The sequence below is a fragment of the Macrosteles quadrilineatus genome, unplaced genomic scaffold (assembly GCF_028750875.1).
Source record: "Macrosteles quadrilineatus isolate MER2022 unplaced genomic scaffold, UCM_ALF_1.0 Scaffold_1__1_contigs__length_201487025, whole genome shotgun sequence".
NCBI lineage: Eukaryota > Metazoa > Arthropoda > Insecta > Hemiptera > Cicadellidae > Macrosteles > Macrosteles quadrilineatus.
Window position 1 is genome coordinate 154,178,608 of NW_026542594.1, and position 21,155 is coordinate 154,199,762.

The following is a 21,155-nucleotide window of genomic DNA, read 5'->3' on the forward strand; positions in this document are numbered from 1 at the left end:
CCTACAATGAATAAATTTCTACCCTTAGCTAAATTTTAAGTAACACATTGAAATTACTAATATTTTGAAGCTTACTCAAGTTTGAAGCATTTCAATGGCAGATTTAAAAATAAATTGAATCATAAAATGACCATGCTTCTTAGACTAATAAATACGATAGACTTGTGTTATCCTATAAGTACTGAATTTCATTAAAAATTAACTATAAAAAGCCTAATTAATTACATTTTAAACCAATTCAATAATCTATTACTATATTTACAAAAATAATTATTCTTTGGCACAATACTTAGTTTAGTTTAGTTTTAATAAACAGTGTGGTGTTTTAAATAATTTCAACCTAAAGAAGATATTATGGTAGTAATTATTAAATTAAATAAACAACATTAAGTCTAAGAGATAAAATTGACAATCCCTCATTGTGATTTTTATATAAGCTCAAACAACATTCCAAAAGTTTTATAATCTTTAATTTTTTTATTTAAGTATGAAAGAATAAGATATGAGGAAAGATTGTTACATTTTCCTATTAAAAAGCAAATTTATTGAAATAATCCTTTGTTTTGAATATTTACTAATAACCCCCCCTCGTCTAAAATTCAATAATAAATTTCAACTTTTAGGGGGTTAAAATTGTTTTCTAAGAAGTTTTTTATTAGTTACGGTAATTAATAAAAAGTTGCGTTAATTTAGTTCTGTTAATACTCTGTTTTTAATTGACTAGATATTATGTAGCAATTAAGTTAAACATTTCAAGTTTTTGTAGATAAACCCCCTTGTGGTGCTTTTAGGCATTTTATAAAAATATTTATCAATGAATTATTAAATCTATATTCTATATTCACTTTACAGCAAAAACTAGTTTTACACAATTTTTGTGGTAACGATTTTTGTACACAACGCCTTGCACATACATATAACATATTTCACAGTGTAAAACATACCTAAATGAAATGAAACTGTCTCATTGTATTTGCATTATTAAATATTCAACAAAAATATTTCTTCATAAATGCCTAATAGCGGGTGCGTAATGTTCAGTAGAAATTAATTCCTCGTGTTGTAGTATTTTCTTGTTTTCAAGTATTGATGTCCACAACCTCGGTGATTTTATTTACAGGTTGTTGTATTTAAAGATTGCTGTAAGATACATGATGCTGTTATGGTTTGAAATGAATTGTTACTAAGGTTTGGAACTAAATTGTAGACAGTTGTTGTCAAAGCTTCCATTTGTTGGAAGTCAGTTATGGTTGTTGAGGCTTGGAGTTGTTGGAAAGACACTTGCCTAGACGTTCTAATTCATAAAATATAGAAAAAACAACAAAGAAAATTTCTAATCTCACCGTGTACTAGTAGATATTTAAATTACAATCACTTTGGTATTTTTGGTATCTGAACAAATATTTTGAGATGGTAAATAACTCTTCAGCAGCTGTTTGAGAAATTGACTAAATTAACATTGCTCTTATGGCTGGCAAATCCAAGGTGGTTGTAGGCAAAACAATTAAAAACTACAAAGAAAATTTCCAATATCACAGTGTCCTAGATATTTAAATTATAATCACTTAGGTGTTTGAAAAAATGTTTGTATGATAATTAACTCTTCAGCAGCTGTTTGTTATCATCCAAGATGACCTCCAAGGATTCTTAAAGGTTTAGATTGGTAGATAGGTATTTCTGTTAAGTCTTGGGGTAGATCACAGTTGTTGCTGATAAGGCTTTGTGTTTTTGGAAGACACTTGTTGCTTTAAGACTCAGATTTGTTGGAAGAAAGTAGTCGCCACAGTATTACTGTTTGGAATTGTTGGTGTTTGACAGCTGTTGCTCATCAACAAGCTCATTGATGGTCTCCTCATCTTCCATCTGATCCCATCTCCAGCAGTGGCCGAGTGTGATGCCACAGAGCTGCTTGGCACCCAACAGTCTCCAAACTCTCTTGCGTAGTACAATCATCACCACAAAGATTATCACACCTTGGAAACAGTTCAGGATATCCGTCACATACCTAGAAACAACACTAGTTAATTTTTGACAAAAGACCAATTTTTCTAAGAAATTGATTTACTGTTCTGAGCTCTTTCTCTTTTCTGATCATTTTACAAATGTACATTTTGGTAACATTTTTTGTGTTATGATTGATCATAATTATGTATCTTGATTTTGCCATTGTGACAGTTTCATAAAACACCTCTCTATAGTAAAACAGGGTGTCCACAGAAAATTTGTCATTAATTTCCATGACTTTCCATGACTATCCATTACCATTGATTTCCATGACTCACGAACTTTACTCAAAAATTATAATATAACATACACACAAATAATACTGCCTAGATAAGTTATTTCACAGAAAAAACTGAAATATGTATTAACAGATAACAATGGAGTACAATAGGTACAACAATTAACTAGAAGAAACTCAAAACTTATAAACTATTACAACTGTAATCAATTTCAAATTTAATTGTCGTACATTTGCAAAAAATCCTGAAAGATGCTACAATAGTGTTACAGCTGACTAGAGCATTGATAGGTCCCCTCAAATCCCTTCATCATTGGGGATTTCCATGACTTTTTGCCTATTTCCATGACTGTCAATGACCAGAATCTTTTTCCATGACTATCCCTGACTTTTCAGAATGTGGACACCCTGTAAAAAATAGGCTGTGTAAAATAATTCTGGACATTTTAGCATTACTAAATTTATATTACACATACCAGGGTTCATTGTCGATTGTAGATAAGATTTCAAATATCCATGTTATACCCATAATAAGGAACAGTTTGAAGTATAGACAGAATCTGCAAAATAATGAATTAAAATAACATTGATGTAGAAACAAAATTCTTTCAACCTAATGAAATATAAAATATTCTGAAATACAGTAAGTTTAATTTGATAATAATATTGAATTGTAACTATGTTGTGGTGTGGGTGTGGAGTCATTTAATTCAAAGAGACACATAAATTCTTCATTAAGTTACATAATTAAGGAAGCTCTAAATATCTTTCAGAAATAATCAGCTGGTTCAGAATATCTTCAGAACTGTTTCCAATACGAATTACGTTTATTTTTCGAGTAGCTTTTTTTTGTTTATCAATATTTACTGTCTGTTTCTCTTCCTTACAAGAGATTCGTGCGTCTAATTGTCGCGACAAGGACTCTTCAACCATTGTAACAAAAGGCTGTCCTGTACACTGCTTCGAAAAAACCCAAAACCAGTGAGTTTCGTTTTGTCTTTTGACTCGACATGATTATACAAATGGATCTGAGCATGAGCGAATCCCTCCACACTCCTTTCTACAAGCAGGACAGCCCTTGAATCTTTAGCTGCTTGTAGTTTTGTTTTTCTCTATTGTCCAGATTCAAAAGTCAGAATTCTCATTCAAAAGTAGTTGTAGAATTTTTGTGGGTCATTCATAAGCTAAGCTCCCCAACCAGCAATATTGCGGGTTTGGTTTAAGTTGTGGAACAGGAGCAAAACAGTTTTCTCCCTTTTTTTTGTATCCAAGTTTATTTTGTATTATTGTGTTCTGTTGTGTTGTGGGGTAGCATCCTTTGACTGAATTCAACTTTGTGTCAAGTCACTTCACACCGTGTTTGAATTTAGCATGCAGTTGGCCGCACTTGGAGGTTAAGATGGTGCTGTAGACAGAACGGCATGGTCCATTCCCCAAAGTCAAATCTGCAGTGGTCAAATTATTTTTCTCACTAAGTCTTTGAGTATACAATGGGCTTATCCATTAATTTAAATCCCTGAGCAACAAGTAGTTTAACAAATGCACTCAATCAGATCTCAGAGGTAGAAAAGAGAAAATGTAGAGTAGAAAAAAACTTTAAAGCAGAGAATAAATATAGTTATACCTATAGTTTTGGTTTTAGCGAATTTCCCATATAGGGAATAAGCTATTACCGTAGGTCTCATGGTAAGACCTAGACCCTGGACCGATTTACTTTTTCGTTTTGAGGTCCCCAGAGGGCAAAAACACCATCCGTTCAAATTCATATATATATATATATATATTTATATATGTGTCCGTTAGCGCGATAACTCGAGCAAAATTGATCCGATTTTGATGAAATTTGGTACAAACGTGTAAACCTACGTTTATTCGAACGAGTTCGCGAACCAGCATAATCGGACCATGGGATCAGGGGTTTATGGGGGGTTTTATGGGGTAAAAATGGGTTTTTCTCATTTTTGACCCTAAAAACTTTAAATTTCTAAATTTCTCTCTAGACCATTTTGAAGAGCTTAAAAAAACTAATAATTTAGTATATTGAAGTGTTTTTAAATGTTCATTGACTACGGAGAAAATTAAAAAAATTGTAAATTTAAAATTACCATGTTATTCTTATGGAGAATAAATAAACTGTTCTAGTTTGCTTGTTTATGGATATATTTTAATCAAATTTGGCAATTTGGTTTATTTCATACTAAGCTATTAATATTTCAATTGAAAAAACACACCTTAACATCTTCCCCGTAGCAGCAAACCTAACTACTCACTAATATTAATGTTATTTAAATAGGAAATAAATCTGAAAATTTATAGGGAATATTTTAGTAGAAATCAAGCCGGGTAAATGGAAATTCGCTTAGTATGCAGGTTTGCTGCGACAGGGGTATTTATCATTGTTCTTGCATCACTGAATTCTGTAAACATAAACAGACAACAAAGTAATCAGGTGCCATAGAAATTTTCACTCAATAAGTTTCTTAACACTTTTAACTATTGTACTCGTATGTTGGCTTTAATCCGTGCAGTAAGAAGGCATGTTAAGCTGTGGTGGTTTACTCCTTTACACTTTTCCCAACGGCTCCCATTAATCGTGTCCTATGTTGTACCAAAAACCAATGTATTCTTAAATACTAAACTAATGTCAATTAAACTTGAATTACTTTATTCGAAGGGACTTAATGCGAGGCATAGGGTTTGGACTGCGGTAGTCTGCCCATAGGTAGAGTGCAGTAGAGATGAAGTAGACAATGTTGAATATGAGCAATACCAGAACAGGTCCGTAGAAGAAACTCCACAGCTCCAGTTTACCTGCAAATTACAACAAGTGTTGGTGAATCGGTGAATGAGAAATACTAAAACAGCACAGTGCAAACTAAGCTAATTTTGTTTGACTGAAATTGTCTACTTAAATAAATTTAATATATTAATTTGTATTTAAAAATTATTGATACATTAAAGCACGAATACTAGAAAAGACCCGGTATGGATCATAAACATAAACAAATGACGATTTTGGTCCGAAAGTAAACAAAACCATGTGTTAATTAATGCTATTAGCATTGACTATTGGTTTGTATTAATAGTCAAAGCTATTAGTATAGGGTTTTGTTTACTTTCCGCCCAAAAACATCATTTGTTTATGTTTATGATCCCCACCGGTATTTTTCTAGTATTCGTGCATTAAAGTCAATTAAATGACTCCCGGCTTGCATCTTAGTGTAGAAACATACAGACAGCGTAGCGTAGCGCAACGTAGCGCAGCGCAGCGTAGCGTATAGGAGCGCAGCGTAGTCCAAAACACACAGAGAGCGCAGCGTAGCGTAGCGCAACATAGGTTGTAGACGGTCTTAATAGGGTATCACAGTATAGAAGATGGCTCTGTCGAAGACGGCTCGTATTAGTTTTGTCGAAAATACCTTAAGGTGGCAGTTTTTGATCAGTAGGAGAAGTGTCGGGGTGCATGAAGTGTGTAAAGGCAGGAACAAGCATGGTGAATACATCTTATTTCCAATCCTTAGGAAACACGAGTCTCGGTTTAAACATTATGCAAGAATTTCGACTACAACGTTCGATTAAATATTTAGTTTGGTGAAGGATGATTGAGAGAATTTTAAAACTAATTGAAGGCGACCAATTGGTGCAGAAAAGTGACTAGAATTGACTCTTAAGCGTGTCTGCAGTCGAATGCGCTCCAATACGCTCTGAGAAAAACAAAATAGTTTGTTCCTCGGTCGTACGCTGCGCTGCGCTGCGCTACGCTACGCCGAAATACGCTACTAGTATGTCATACCTCATTTCAATGCACGGTTCTGATTTAAAACATGCGCTGCGCTGCGCTACGCTACGCTGTCTGTATGTTTTTACACTTAGACAGCTGATGAATTATATATAACTGTGAAATGAAAGACCTGCTTTGTGTAGCCTCATATCTGCGAAATGCAAGCTGATTATTAATTACCAGTTGAAGATAAAGTCTCCAAAACACACTTGCTATGTTTACAGGTTACTAATAACCTTTCCAAACTGTGATAATATGGTAGTGATTAATGCAATTTTCAAAGAAAGCCCAAATATGTATGTTATTTATTTAGCAGCAACTTATTCCCAGAGAGTAAAAGTATTTGTTGTGGGCTCTACGTTCAGCAAATGAACAAAAATTTGTTCATTTTGTCCTTACTGTTACAGTAAGGATAAACATGATTTTCAGTAGACTAATGCTCATTAGTTGGTTATTTTCCTAACTTGTAAGGTTTAACTAAACAACACTCTAATGCCGAGCCTTAGTGTACCCAAATTCGAAATAGTAGTAGCTTTCTTCCTTTCAGAAATAAATATTTTTTGACTGCTACCTTTTTGTGAAAGTTTTGCATGAAATTCTTGTTTGGTGGTACACTATAGAAGTATTATAATTTTATGTTCATTTGTTTAAATAGAAAATTCCTAGATCTGGGAAATATTTTTCAGTAAAGTTATAAAAGGCTTAATGGTTGTGTTTCCTCACAACAATAAACATAAATCATTATTGGACTTTGCCATTGTAAAGCAAGGCTTTGAACTAAATAATTATAGACATGGTTAACTACTGAGCATAAACAGTTTAGTTATTGTTTTGTTGTGTCGAGTTTGTGGCTATTTTTGTTCTAACCAACAACTTTGCAAAGCAATTATATTCAGACCCTTCCCACACACACCACTGTAGCTGTATCCATTCTCCACAGAAATAATCAGCAACATATTTAACCATAAATATAACAATCTTAATTCTCCCCTCCACATTAGAATGATCACAGGTTTAATGATTGATTCTGGTTTAAAAGAAACAGTAATCGTGCTGAAGATTTATTAATATTTGAAACAAATGTTGGAACATTATTGGATCTCCCCATGGTTTGCAACTGACTAACTCTAACTCAAACCTTAACCACCCAAATGTATCTTTTCCTAGATATTTTGTCTGACTAACTACTCTTACATTAGTAAACGAGTTAAACCATTTGTTATTTATAGTAAGGTAAAGCTAGACATGAAGTTGTAACTGTAACTAAAATTAAGAAGGGTAAGTAAGTAGACAATAAATGTTGTCTTTATAAGGAGAACATTTGCAGTATTAGAAGGGAAAGAGTGTTATCTTAAATAATCTGACTGTCATGGTATATTGATTGTCAAGTAATGCAAGAATTATGGCCTTTTTCACCAGAGTTTAAACTGGCAGTAAATCAAGGCTATAATGTTATATTTGTGAAAATATCTCTAGAAATTTACCAGGAAACCAGCAGGAGGTGATGCCAAAGTTGGGTCTAATTATATCACCAGGTAGATTATGAGTGACTAATGCTACACACAGGAAACAGAGAGGAGCTCCCCAGCCAGCCACATAGTAACCAAACATGAGTCTGCGCTCGGACATGTTAATATGAGCCAACCTGCAAAACATCACCAGGTGGTGTCTGATAATCACACCAGGTAGATTATGAGTGACTAATGCTACACAGAGGAAACAGAGAGGAGCTCCCCAGCCAGCCACATAGTAACTAAACATGAGTCTGCGTTCGGACATGTTAATATGAGCCAACCTGCAAAACATCTCCAGGTAGATTTTGAGTGACTAATGCTAAACACAGGAAACGGAGAGGACCTCCTCAGCCAGCCACATAGTAACCAAACATGAGTCTGCGCTCGGACATGTTAATATGAGCCAACCTGCAAAACATCTCCAGGTAGATTTTGGGTGACTAATGCTACACACAGGAAACAGAGAGGACCTCCTCAGCCAGCCACATAGTAACCAAACATGAGTCTGCGCTCGGACATGTTAATATGAGAGAACCTGCAAAACATCTCCAGGTAGATTTTGGGTGACTAATGCTACACACAGGAAACAGAGAGGACCTCCTCAGCCAGCCACATAGTAACCAAACATGAGTCTGCGCTCGGACATGTTAATATGAGCCAACCTGCAAAACATCTCCAGGTAGATTATGAGTGACTAATGCCCCACACAGGAAACAGAGAGGACCTCCTCAGCCAGCCACATAGTAACCAAACATGAGTCTGCGCTCGGACATGTTAATATGAGCCAACCTGCAAAACATCTCAAGGTAGATTATGAGTGACTAATGCCCCACACAGGAAACAGAGAGGGCCTCCTCAGCCAGCCACATAGTAACCAAACATGAGTCTGCGCTCGGACATGTTAATATGAGCCAACCTGCAAAACATCTCCAGGTAGATTATGAGTGACTAGTGCCCCACACAGGAAACAGAGAGGACCTCCTCAGCCAGCCACATAGTAACCAAACATGAGTCTGCGCTCGGACATGTTAATATGAGCCAACCTGCAAAACATCTCCAGGTAGATTTTGAGTGACTAATGCTACACACAGGAAACAGAGAGGACCTCCTCAGCCAGCCACATAGTAACCAAACATGAGTCTGCGCTCGGACATGTTAATATGAGCCAACCTGCAAAACATCTCCAGGTAGATTTTGGGTAACTAATGCTACACACAGGAAACAGAGAGGACCTCCTCAGCCAGCCACATAGTAACCAAACATGAGTCTGCGCTCGGACATGTTAATATGAGCCAACCTGCAAAACATCTCCAGGTAGATTATGAGTGACTAATGCCCCACACAGGAAACAGAGAGGACCTCCTCAGCCAGCCACATAGTAACCAAACATGAGTCTGCGCTCGGACATGTTAATATGAGCCAACCTGCAAAACATCTCAAGGTAGATTATGAGTGACTAATGCCCCATACAGGAAACAGAGAGGGCCTCCTCAGCCAGCCACATAGTAACCAAACATGAGTCTGCGCTCGGACATGTTAATATGAGCCAACCTGCAAAACATCTCCAGGTAGATTATGAGTGACTAGTGCCCCACACAGGAAACAGAGAGGACCTCCTCAGCCAGCCACATAGTAACCAAACATGAGTCTGCGCTCGGACATGTTAATATGAGCCAACCTGCAAAACATCTCCAGGTAGATTTTGAGTGACTAATGCTACACACAGGAAACAGAGAGGAGCTCCTCAGCCAGCCTCATAGTAACCAAACATGAGTCTGCGCTCGGACATGTTAATATGAGCCAACCTGCAAAACATCTCCAGGTAGATTATGAGTGACTAATGCCACACACAGGAAACAGAGAGGAACTCCGCAGCCAGCCACATAGTAACCAAACATGAGTCTGCGCTCGGACATGTTAATATGAGCCAACCTGCAAAACATCTCCAGGTAGATTATGAGTGACTAATGCCCCACACAGGAAACAGAGAGGGCCTCCTCAGCCAGTCACATAGTAACCAAACATGAGTCTGCGCTCGGACATGTTAATATGAGCCAACCTGCAAAACATCTCCAGGTAGATTATGAGTGACTAATGCCCCACACAGGAAACAGAGAGGACCTCCTCAGCCAGCCACATAGTAACCAAACATGAGTCTGCGCTCGGACATGTTAATATGAGCCAACCTGCAAAACATCTCCAGGTAGATTTTGAGTGACTAATGCTACACACAGGAAACAGAGAGGAGCTCCTCAGCCAGCCACATAGTAACCAAACATGAGTCTGCGCTCGGACATGTTAATATGAGCCAACCTGCAAAACATCTCCAGGTAGATTATGAGTGACTAATGCCACACACAGGAAACAGAGAGGAACTCCGCAGCCAGCCACATAGTAACCAAACATGAGTCTGCGCTCGGACATGTTAATATGAGCCAACCTGCAAAACATCTCCAGGTAGATTATGAGTGACTAATGCCACACACAGGAAACAGAGAGGAACTCCGCAGCCAGCCACATAGTAACTAAACATGAGTCTGCGCTCGGACATGTTAATATGAGCCAACCTGTAAAACATCACCAGGTGGTGTCCGATAATCACACCAGGTAGATTATGAGTGACTAATGCTACACACAGGAAACAGAAAGGAGCTCCCCAGCCAGCCATATGGTAACCAAACATTAGTCTGTGCTCGGACATGTTAATATGAGCCAACCTGTAAAACATCACCAGGTGGTGTATGTTAATGTCACCAGGTAGATTATGAGTGACTAATGCTACACACAGGAAACAGAACCAATCTGAAAAATATTATTCACACAAATGAGGAATCTTTATGCACCAGTCTTTATCTCAATTTATATGAGGACTAAAAATTGACTTAATTGTGTTTCAGGAGTTAAGTTTTATACGTTTACCTTTTAGATAAACATTGATTAAAAAAAAAGTCAAAACTATTATAATAACTACCAAAGTCTTGTAATCAGAAAAAATAAAAAACTATATAAATGAGTTTTCAAATACTTACACTGCGGAACGCCACATATTGAACGAATTGATATTCAGCCAAAAGAAGGCACTCATCATCCAAAAATATGTCAAGAATGCTGCAAGCAAAAATCAGAAAATCATTCAAGAAATCACACTTTAAAAATCCACGCAAATCATATATTATCAATCTTACGTGAACGTAATTGCTGATGAAAAAAAAAACTGTAAATATAAATTACCTATGTATTTAGAGGATTCCTTCATTTTTTTAAATAGGTTGGTGGTCTTTTTAAACCTTGCATTTCCCATCCATATTGATCTCAAAAGACAATGATGCCTTTAAATCCTGGGGACCCTTGATAAATAATACATTCGTTCTGAGCAAAGTCCCACCATGAAGCCTAAAATAGCTAAGTCTTACTGTATAATCTATTTCTCTGTATAACATTTTAGATAAAGATCCAAAACTCAATAAAATTCTGTTTTAATGTCCAACGCACAATTTATGAAATTCAGTGTAACTCACCGATAACTATACAGTCAGTTTGATGCAAATCTGGTGAACTAGAAGGCAGTTGTAGGTAGACAAGGCAGATGTAGCCAATCATTAGACTGAAAATGAAGCACAAGACGCATTTGCCTTGTAGATCTCTCAGTTCTGGCAGCCACAGGTATATGACTACAGTGGCCAGCAGGAACACAGAAGATATGAGTAGACAAGTGGCGTACAGTGAGTAGTGTTGGACATCATCCTCAGTCGAGCAGATCATGGCCACTGTCTGTCATCAGGACAACAGATAGATATACATCTTAGAAATGTTTCAAGTACTAAACCATAAGTTTGTTGAGGAGTTCAAATACCTGGGTGCAATAGGAAATTGAAATTCAAAATGTAATAATTTGGCAAATAGAAGCATGTATGCATTGAACAACATTTTGAAATCATAATTACTGTCAAACAAAACGTAATTAAGAGTATACAAGACTATCCTTTTTTATGGAGGGGAGATATGGTTTATAAGATAAACAAACCGAATAGAAGTTGGTTGAATTTGAAAATAGAATTTTGAGGAAAATATTTGGACCTGTTAAAGAGGGAAAAGGATAGAGAATTAGGCACAACTAAGAATTCGGAGAAATATTCCATTCCCCAGATATAGTAGGAAAAGCAAAGAGCAGAAGACTAAGGTGGGTATTTAGGAGAGAAGATCGGAAACTAATTAAAGAAGTTTGGAGGCAAACCCCTGCTGGAAGAAGACCCCGAGAAAGACCCAAGAATCGCAGGAAGGATCAGATAAAGAAAATTTAGAGCAAGGCAAGAAGATTTGGAAGATGGTGAGAGAGGGAGGCAACTTGTTGGCAAGGCCAAATACCACTTGGGTATACTTGGCCATGGTAGTAGTAGTACTAATAGTAGTAGTAGTAGTATTTTGTTCAACAATACTTGATTATTATTGCAGGAATTATCTTTCCTTAAGCAACTTTTGTGTATCAGGGACCATTATACAAGTACAGTATACTCACCTTATTAGTTGTATTCACCATTGACTTATCAGTAGCTAATGAGAAATTCTTTGAGAATGTCCCAGTGCAGTACCTAAAATGTACAGATCATCTTAATACTTGTCAAATAAAAATAAAAATAAAACTTTTAATGAAGTATCCTTCCTTAAAAAATTAATTCAAATATTGACAAAACTGATATTGCTTGCCTCTGCTTGGTACTTAATACCATGGATGGATTATGTTTCATCTATGTTAATATTTGCTGCTTAAATTATATTTTAAAATAGTAAACTCTTTAAACCAGATATAAATATACTTTTACTTTACGAGCATAGGGGGAATGTTTTGCCAAGAAAGTGACCAATAATAATAATAGAGTCCAGCGCAATCTTGACTACATATTAAATACTAGTTGAAGAGAATATATTAATTGACAACAATATTAATTAACAGGCAATATGATCCATACTATGTGTAAATTATGTGTCAGTTTGATTTTATCCCGAGGGCAATCCATAATAAACTTACTATTGTGGGCTGAGTCATTGGAAGGGCCCTGCCTTAGGTAGAAGTTAATGGCATTAGTCAATTTAATAGGGATTGTACACAACATTTTTTTGCTTATTTTTATTGTAGTGTAGACAAAGGAAACAATTGTTTTTATTTTGGTTAAAATGCAGACTTGTTGTGTTGAAAGACATAACAAGACACATTGATGAATAAATCCTATAGTGGGGCCTTGTACAGGGCTATGGCCTCAGTTTGGTTTAGTTTTTCACAACAATTTATGGTGTCAATTTTTCTTTTATTTTACAATACTTTAAATATAACATTGCTTACAATCGACCAATTTTTAACATCAACAGACAATAAAAACCACCTAAGTGATGTTTTAAGTGGCATGAGATTGACCTGATCAACATTGACACATTCAATAGGTACTGCAGTATGAGCTGACAGAGCATGTTTCTGCTGTATCTGTGAAATGAAGCAAATTGTTAAGTTTTAACTATATAAAAGCATGAAACATTAAAATAATGTTAATTAAACGTCGATAAAAAATATCAATTTCTATATAGCGAATGTTCTCAAATCAGAACAAAAATGTTTTAAACCCATCAGGGATGTACCAGCCCAGCCGTTCAATAACTATTTTCATTTCGCTTTTAGTTCATATTTAAACTTTAACTTAATACAAATAACGTCTAATCTGGAAATTAATTTACAATTTGTTAGTTAGTTTGTCAGAAACCAGTACTTACTTCTCATCCCATGTTTGGTTGTCCAGGGTGTACTCTGTTTTCAAAGGGTTTTCTAAAAATACTTCTCCCTTGTTGAGAGTTTGTGGGTCCACTAGTAGGATGACGTCACACCACTTGTATACTGTGATAAGACTGTTGAAGTCTGAACAGTAGACGGCATTCTCTATGTGAATCATCTCGTAGTCGCCAGAACAGCAAGGTAACCCCCGGGCTGTGCCCAGCAAAAGAGGCACCAACACCCACAACAGGAGCCCTGCCAATAATTGACCGTATAAACAATGTTTTATCTGTTAAAGTGTAAAACTAAAAATTGTTTAAATAGTTGTTTAGCCTCCGGATCTAAAACTAAAATGTTTAATTATTTTTGTCTGCCGTAGTACAGTGTTAACACATGGGAAAATCTTATCTTAAATTGGATAATTCCTTAATAAACACTGGACGTGTTGATTAACATTTAAATAATTTATTTACACTTCAAACTGTTAACTGACAAGATGTTAAGTATACATAAAAGTGGTATTCAATTTCGTTGGACCATCTTGTATCCAATAGTCAATGCTTGTATATATAAAGTATACAGTGTAACAGTATAAGTGTAAATATATGTTTTTAGACTTATTTTCAATTAACTTTCTGTAAATTGGATGCACCCCTTTTACAGTTAGGGTACGTGATAAGTTGGTAGTAGAATATAGAAAACTTTGAGTAAATATTGTTTATAAAGTTAATTGCCATTAAAGATTTATAAAATTATCTTTTACAAAATCATAAATTACACTTATAGAATTCTTAATTATTTAAATTTTTTAATCAATGTAGAAAGTGGCTGGTGGTTTATTTTGTTATACAATATCTGAACTGAATAGGCTATAATATCAGGTGACCCCCGACATAAATGACTACACTTTTCAAACCGTTCTCTGACAACACATGTAGTATGTGTTGTGTGGGTATATTTTATTTATATCAAGTTGATTGCTTTAAAATTGTTTTGAAAACCTCATTTAATGCTTTATCAGCTTATTTTTAAGTTTTCAGTACTCTAATAAAAAAAACTTCGTCTACACGAGAGGTGCTAAATGCTGTTTTTGTTTGCAATCTACCTGTACTGTTTACTGCCATGTTTCCGTTTCTTGGATTTGTATGTTCGCTCTCTTCGTCAATAGACGACGTACGGATTTGACTGTTTTGGTTCCAACTGAAATTAGCATATTTTTTGCAAGGTTTTGTTTATGTTGGATCAGCTATTTCTCATTAAAATACGATAATAGATCAAAATGATTTTAAGGGCTGAATTATTATGTGTCAACAAATTGAAAAAGAATAAATCCCGGGATATTATACTGAGTTGTTAATCTAGGTGTATATTTGGCTAATGCTGCTTGCTGATGGTGTGTAGTTACTTGTTAAGGTGGTGGGGGTGGAGGGGGGACTGGTAAATGTCGCTCTACGTCGTTCACCTTGACCATGAGGTTCTGATGTTTACAAACACAGACTTATGATAACAACAGTCGATACAGTCTGGTAATCCTAACCGAGTCTGTGAAAATTAATCCCAGCACTAAACCCCGGTTAACCGAAATAAAGGGGGGGAGAGACGTTTCGGATAACAAATTTTTCGGTTAACCCATCAATAGCCAATGTATCACCACAGTGTGTAGGAAAAATTAATTTAAGAGAATGTCTATATAATTCAGTGTTTTATTTCAGCTACAAAAATGTTACAATGGGATAGAAAATACTTTAAACCTGACAACTGAAGTTATTCAAGCATTTTACAGCCCTATATTATTTTATAGAACCATTTAGGTTAACACGAATTCGATTAACAGGGATCGTCGTCGTCATCGATATTTATTTAGTCATTTATCTTTGACTTTCAAATTATTGTGATCACTGATATACTACTTGTCCTGACATACTTTTTTATATCACAGTTAATGTTTTGAATAAACTAGATTTCCAAAAGAAAGACATGCGTTGTTTAGTATTTTAAGTACAACCGTGAAATGAGGAGTGGTTCCCTCCGAGTTTTAATCAAAAGTATATTGCAACATTTCACATTATAAAGTTCTTAAAAAATTGAATCTACGAAGCTCTTCAGTGACTGTCTTTCTCCATAGAAATATAGACTTACTTTAATACAATAAGAAGTCGACTTAGTAAGTAATGTTTTTAAACCGGTAGGGTTGCTTAACATAAAGTCTCGCCCTGTTTTTCACTTACATTGACCGTTTTTATTATCAAAACGCCAATATTGTCCTATTGATAAGTTTCTGGTGTCGCATAAGCAATGAAGCATGAGCATGCCAGGCTAGCCCGACCTCATCTGTGTCTGATGATAACACAGCCACAAGGCAGTACGGCGATTAGGTCTTCTTCTGACAATTAATATAGGCTACTCGACTGAGTACACACAACTACCAAGTTTTCCTATCAGTTCCTCACTTTGAATATACTATACTAAAATATAGGTATTAGATTATCGCTGTACACGGGTTCGGGTAAAGTGTAGACAAACTGACCATTCTGAATATTTAATTTCCATATAACTTAATAATCCAAGATATGAGTGAAAATTGTACTATGACTGAAATGTTATGTTTCAAACATGAACTGACATTGACAGAAAAAGGTGTGTAGTTGCAATTAATTTTGATTTACTGTTCTTAAACTGAATATTAAAAGTGATTAGTAACTCGTTAGATAATATAGTTTACCATTTGTAGTAAACTACAACCAAGTAAACTACGTACCAACTACGAGTCGTAGTTGTAATGCTAGTTAGCTGTTAGGCTACAAAATGTTGGTACTGTACTGTACTTTTAATTTAGTTAGCGTTTGGTTACTTAGGGTTTTAGAGCTCAAGTAAATGGCAATTATTTACTTAAGTATATATATTTGCTGTTTGTTGTTTCAACAGTTTGTAAGTATGGAATGTAAGAGTTGTGAATGATGCCCGGTTGAGCCTCGCGCAGCAGTTGTCAGTTCAGCAGTTTAGCGCCTCACGTAGCCGCTGATAAGACATACCTCGTGTTCTAAGGAATGTGAATGCACATACTTCACTACGTACTGATATACAAGTTAAACGCGTTTATATACGTCTTTCCATGTTGGTAGCAGTATTTAAACCAAGTGATGTCATACTTAAAGCAAAATAAAAGGATTAGTAATCGAGGTTCGTAATATGGCTTATTTAAATTATTGTTTATAGTTGTTCCCTTGACATAATCCAACATGTGCCGTATAAGCTCCGTGAACACCCATCATGATTGGTGTTCTCATTATAAAATTCCTTTGCGTGTATAAACAAATTAGTATCATTAGTTATAACGCATTTTTTAGGGGCAATTAGGCATGTACAGAGACAGTTGACAGTCTCGCAGATGTTCGCCGGTCGCCTACAGCCACAGATGACTTCTACTCACGAGACGATCTGCTGAGAGAATATTAATGTTGACTCAATTAAAATTTGCATAAGTAGTTAGAAATATGATCACCTCTTATATAAATTTCACATGAACTTCATTGTAGAGGTTAACTGTAAGAAATGGCCATATGAGGTCCCCAATGAAGAAGGATTTTCATTTCATTTCATAGTACTGTACAGTTGACCGTCCACTGTGATGCGATTTGTGCGATTGATTTATCGTAATCTTATTGTGGTCGAAACATGATATAAAATTTATTCTTAGTGATATCAGTATCTGAGCTAGCATATTTAGGTCGAATTGATTATAACGTGTTCGAACAATTCAACAACTACCTTATTATGCTTACATCTCATCTATAAAAATGCTTACTATACTGTAATGTGCTATCTATACCATATCACACGATAGATGAAATCATCTAAATGTCAACAGGCTCTTAAACTATAGCTCGGCCGCTTAGAAAACGACCTCCTCCAGCATTGGATTAGCATTAGCGCGCAGGTCGTTTTCTAAGCGGCCGAGCTACTGGGTTTTAATTCAGAGACGGCTTAAACGTTGGCTTAAACACACGCATAATCTTCTGAACTTTCATCAGCACTACCAATTTTGTTATCTTCCATAATTGCTAAGGGCCTATATAGACCGACTTAAGTAAATAGTTTTTCTCTGATAAATCGAATAAATGAACAACTGACTTGGCACAGTCAAAATGTCAAAATATAACAATCCCGAACAAAAGATAACATCCCCGGAACTATATCAGTAGGAGAGTTTCAGCATATTTTCTACGTCATATATCTCAATTAAAAGCGCTGACAAGCATGAATGGTCAGTGATTGTGAAGACGTCGCCTTATCACGTAGGATGATTAATTTGGTATTTACGGGTATAATTGGAGGAATATTAAATTAAAGAGCGGTTCATTTCCCAGATATTAAGGTGGCATTTCGTGTGGCGTTGTGACTGATCTATTATTCAGAGTTTATGCGGATTTCCCGAACAGACTTTCTCCAGTCCGGCCATTGCCCTGTACCATTATACACACAACACACCAAACAATCACTTCCGAGAAGCCTACCACATTGTCAAGTGGTCACCACATCAATAAACTGGGCTAGATCAGATTTTATAAAAAGAAGACGAAATGTACAAGTGCTACTTCCAAAAAGTTAGTTCAAATTCTAAATTTCTTTATTATCCTAAATCTATCAATCTCAATCCGTCCTACAATGCCACATGATTACCGGTAATTAATGATTTAAAAACTTGTTGGCTATAGCAGTTTCTTAAATTGTATTATTATACTTGTCAGCCTATTTGCCACAAGAACTGAATGTTTGAGTCACTTGTAAGGTTGAAGTTTTTGGCTATTTTGGTTTATTCTGTTATTATACTTGTATTTACAATAATATACACAATAATTTTATTCATGTTATATAATTAATGTTTAACGACCCTCCATCGTATCATATTGAAAAGGTGATCTGAAGATTTTACCACTATTAATTGTTCTGAGTTTTCCTTCATTTCAGTGTTTTTGTTCACTTTTATTTATTCCTCCTATTACACTATGTGATCAAATTTGTCGACAACATTGTTTACAACGTGGTCTCTCCAGTAAACACAATGCCATTTCGTGTTATTGGATTATGTTTGAAATCAATATCATTGTTTAAATGTCTGTCGATAAAAGATTAAGCATACTTTTAACAATCATTCTGAAATAAAATTTATACTATTAAAATTAAAAGACATTACACGTTCCAAAATCAAGCAACCTTTATTAGAGATTGAAAACAGTTTATAATACTGTAATAAATACTTCTAAAACAAAAGCTGTAACTTGCACTGAAATTCATGCGAAATTTAACTTCGAAAAATCTACCAAACGCCAAAAAGGTTAAAACCGAAGACCATCCTGAACGAAGTGAAAACACGTAACTGGTAAACTAAAACATCAATAATACCAATTCTCAAGTCTTAAGACATTGATTGTATACGTACACATGATATTGAATCCAAAAACGAGATGGACAACCGTGAGTGAGGCTGGAGTGGTGAGGACACAAACACTGTGCCACTGTGGTTGTATGAGGATATTCCCGCGGTCCCACACCACCAACTCCTCCCCCCTGCTCCCCTCTACACCACGCACCTCACACTACACTACACCACGACCACTGTAGGAGGACACAAGCGCTGTGGTTGTATGAGGGTGAGGATATTCCCGTGGTCCCACATCACCAACTCCTCCCCCTGCTCCCCTCTACACCACGCACCTCACACTACACCACGACCACTTTAGGACACAAACACTGTGGTTGTATGAGGATATTCCCGCTGTCCTACACCACCAACTCCTCCCCCTGCTCCCCTCTACACCACGCACCTCACACTACACCACGACCACTTTAGGACACAAACACTGTGGTTGAATGAGGATATTCCCGCTGTCCCACACCACCAACTCCTCCCCCCTGCTCCCCTCTACACCACGCACCTCACACTACACTACACCACGACCACTGTAGGAGGACACAAGCGCTGTGGTTGTATGAGGGTGAGGATATTCCCGTGGTCCCACATCACCAACTCCTCCCCCTGCTCCCCTCTACACCACGCACCTCACACTACACCACGACCACTTTAGGACACAAACACTGTGGTTGTATGAGGATATTCCCGCTGTCCCACACCACCAACTCCTCCCCCTGCTCCCCTCTACACCACGCACCTCACACTACACCACGACCACTTTAGGACACAAGCGCTGTGGTTGTATGAGGGTGAGGATATTCCCGCTGTCCCACACCACCAACTCCACCCCCCTGCTCCCCTCCACACCACGCACCTCACACTACACCACGACCACTGTAGGACACAAAACACTGTGGTTGTATGAGGATATTCCCGTGGTCCCACACCACCAACTCCACCCCCCTGCTCCCCTCTACACCACGCACCTCACACTACACCACGACCACTGTAGGACACAAAACACTGTGGTTGTATGAGGATATTCCCGCTGTCCCACACCACCAACTCCACCCCCCTGCTCCCCTCTACACCACGCACCTCACACTACACCACGACCACTGTAGGACACAAAACACTGTGGTTGTATGAGGATATTCCCGCGGTCCCACACCACCAACTCCTCCCCCCTGCTCCCCTCTACACCACGCACCTCACACTACACCACGACCACTGTAGGACACAAAACACTGTGGTTGTATGAGGATATTCCCGCTGTCCCACACCACCAACTCCACCCCCCTGCTCCCCTCTACACCACGCACCTCACACTACACCACGACCACTGTAGGACACAAAACACTGTGGTTGTATGAGGATATTCCCGCGGTCCCACACCACCAACTCCTCCCCCTGCTCCCCTCTACACCACGCACCTCACACTACACCACGACCACTTTAGGACACAAACACTGTGGTTGTATGAGGATATTCCCGCTGTCCCACACCACCAACTCCACCCCCCTGCTCCCCTCTACACCACGCACCTCACACTACACCACGACCACTGTAGGACACAAAACACTGTGGTTGTATGAGGATATTCCCGTGGTCCCACACCACCAACTCCACCCCCTGCTCCCATCAACACCACGCACATATAGGACGACTGTAGTAGGACCCATATTTTAGCGAATTTCCCCTTTAGGGAAGAAGCTTCAGTACAATGGATTTGTGCGTTATCTACGCGACTGGGACCGTGGCCGGAACAGTGAAAAGGTCGGATTATCCGAGGACATGATCAGGATTAACCCGACGACGATGACGATGTTTTCCATGGCCATGGGATTTATCTTAAATATTTGCTAAATCAAAAAATTGATAAATGATCAAGGCCGTTTCGTCGATTGAGGGCTGTTGCCGCGATTGTAAGAATCATCACGGATGTTGTCGCGATCGTTGGAAATGTCACGGATCGCCGAAAATCATCACGGTTGTAGCCGCGATCGGAGGAAATCATCACGGATGTTGGCATGACCGCGGGAAATCATCATGGTTGTAGCCGCGATCGTCGGAAATCATTACGGATGTAACTGCGATTGCGGAAAATCATTACAAATGTTGCCGCGATCGTGGGAAATATCACGGATCGCCGAAAATCATCACGGTTGTAGCCGCGATCGGAGGAAATCATCACGGATGTTGGCACGACCGCGGGAAATCATCATGGTTGTAGCCGCGATCGTCGGAAATCATTACGGATGTTACTGTGATTGCGGAAAATCATTACAGATGTTGCCACGATCGCGGGAAATCATTACAAATGTTGCCGCGATCGCGGTAAATCATTAAAGATGTTGCCGCGATCGCGGGAAATCATTACAGATGTTGCCGCGATCGCGGGAAATCATTACAGATGTTGCCGCGATCGCGGGAAATCATTACAGTTG

General features: G+C 37.5%; 2 protein-coding genes across 3 annotated transcripts in view; one reads left to right on the forward strand and one right to left on the reverse strand.

The window, feature by feature from the left end:
- Nucleotides 1–21,155, forward strand: part of LOC128987778 (RNA helicase aquarius) — an 83,344-nt gene that overhangs the window by 38,493 nt on the left and 23,696 nt on the right. The gene's annotated exons all lie outside the window — the stretch shown is intronic.
- On the reverse strand, nt 1,673–18,830 carry LOC128987800 (G-protein coupled receptor Mth2-like). The gene is made up of 9 exons (XM_054408831.1): nt 18,736–18,830; nt 13,298–13,550; nt 12,054–12,126; nt 11,056–11,308; nt 10,567–10,645; nt 7,508–7,668; nt 4,906–5,053; nt 2,719–2,802; nt 1,673–2,005 (listed from the first exon to the last, which is right to left on the reverse strand). Exons 1-9 carry the CDS (start codon nt 18,737–18,739, stop codon nt 1,789–1,791), a joined length of 1,272 nt encoding a protein of 423 aa, XP_054264806.1. The 5' UTR covers nt 18,740–18,830; the 3' UTR covers nt 1,673–1,788.

Excerpts from the sequence above, each read along its gene's own strand:
- LOC128987800 (XM_054408831.1), bottom strand. Across the intron at positions 10,646-11,055 it reads AACTGACTGTATAGTTATCG|CATTCTTGACATATTTTTGG; the intron begins GTGAGTTACACT and ends TTTTGCTTGCAG. Across the intron at positions 7,669-10,566 it reads AATATGTGGCGTTCCGCAGT|GTTGGCTCATATTAACATGT; the intron begins GTAAGTATTTGA and ends GATGTTTTGCAG.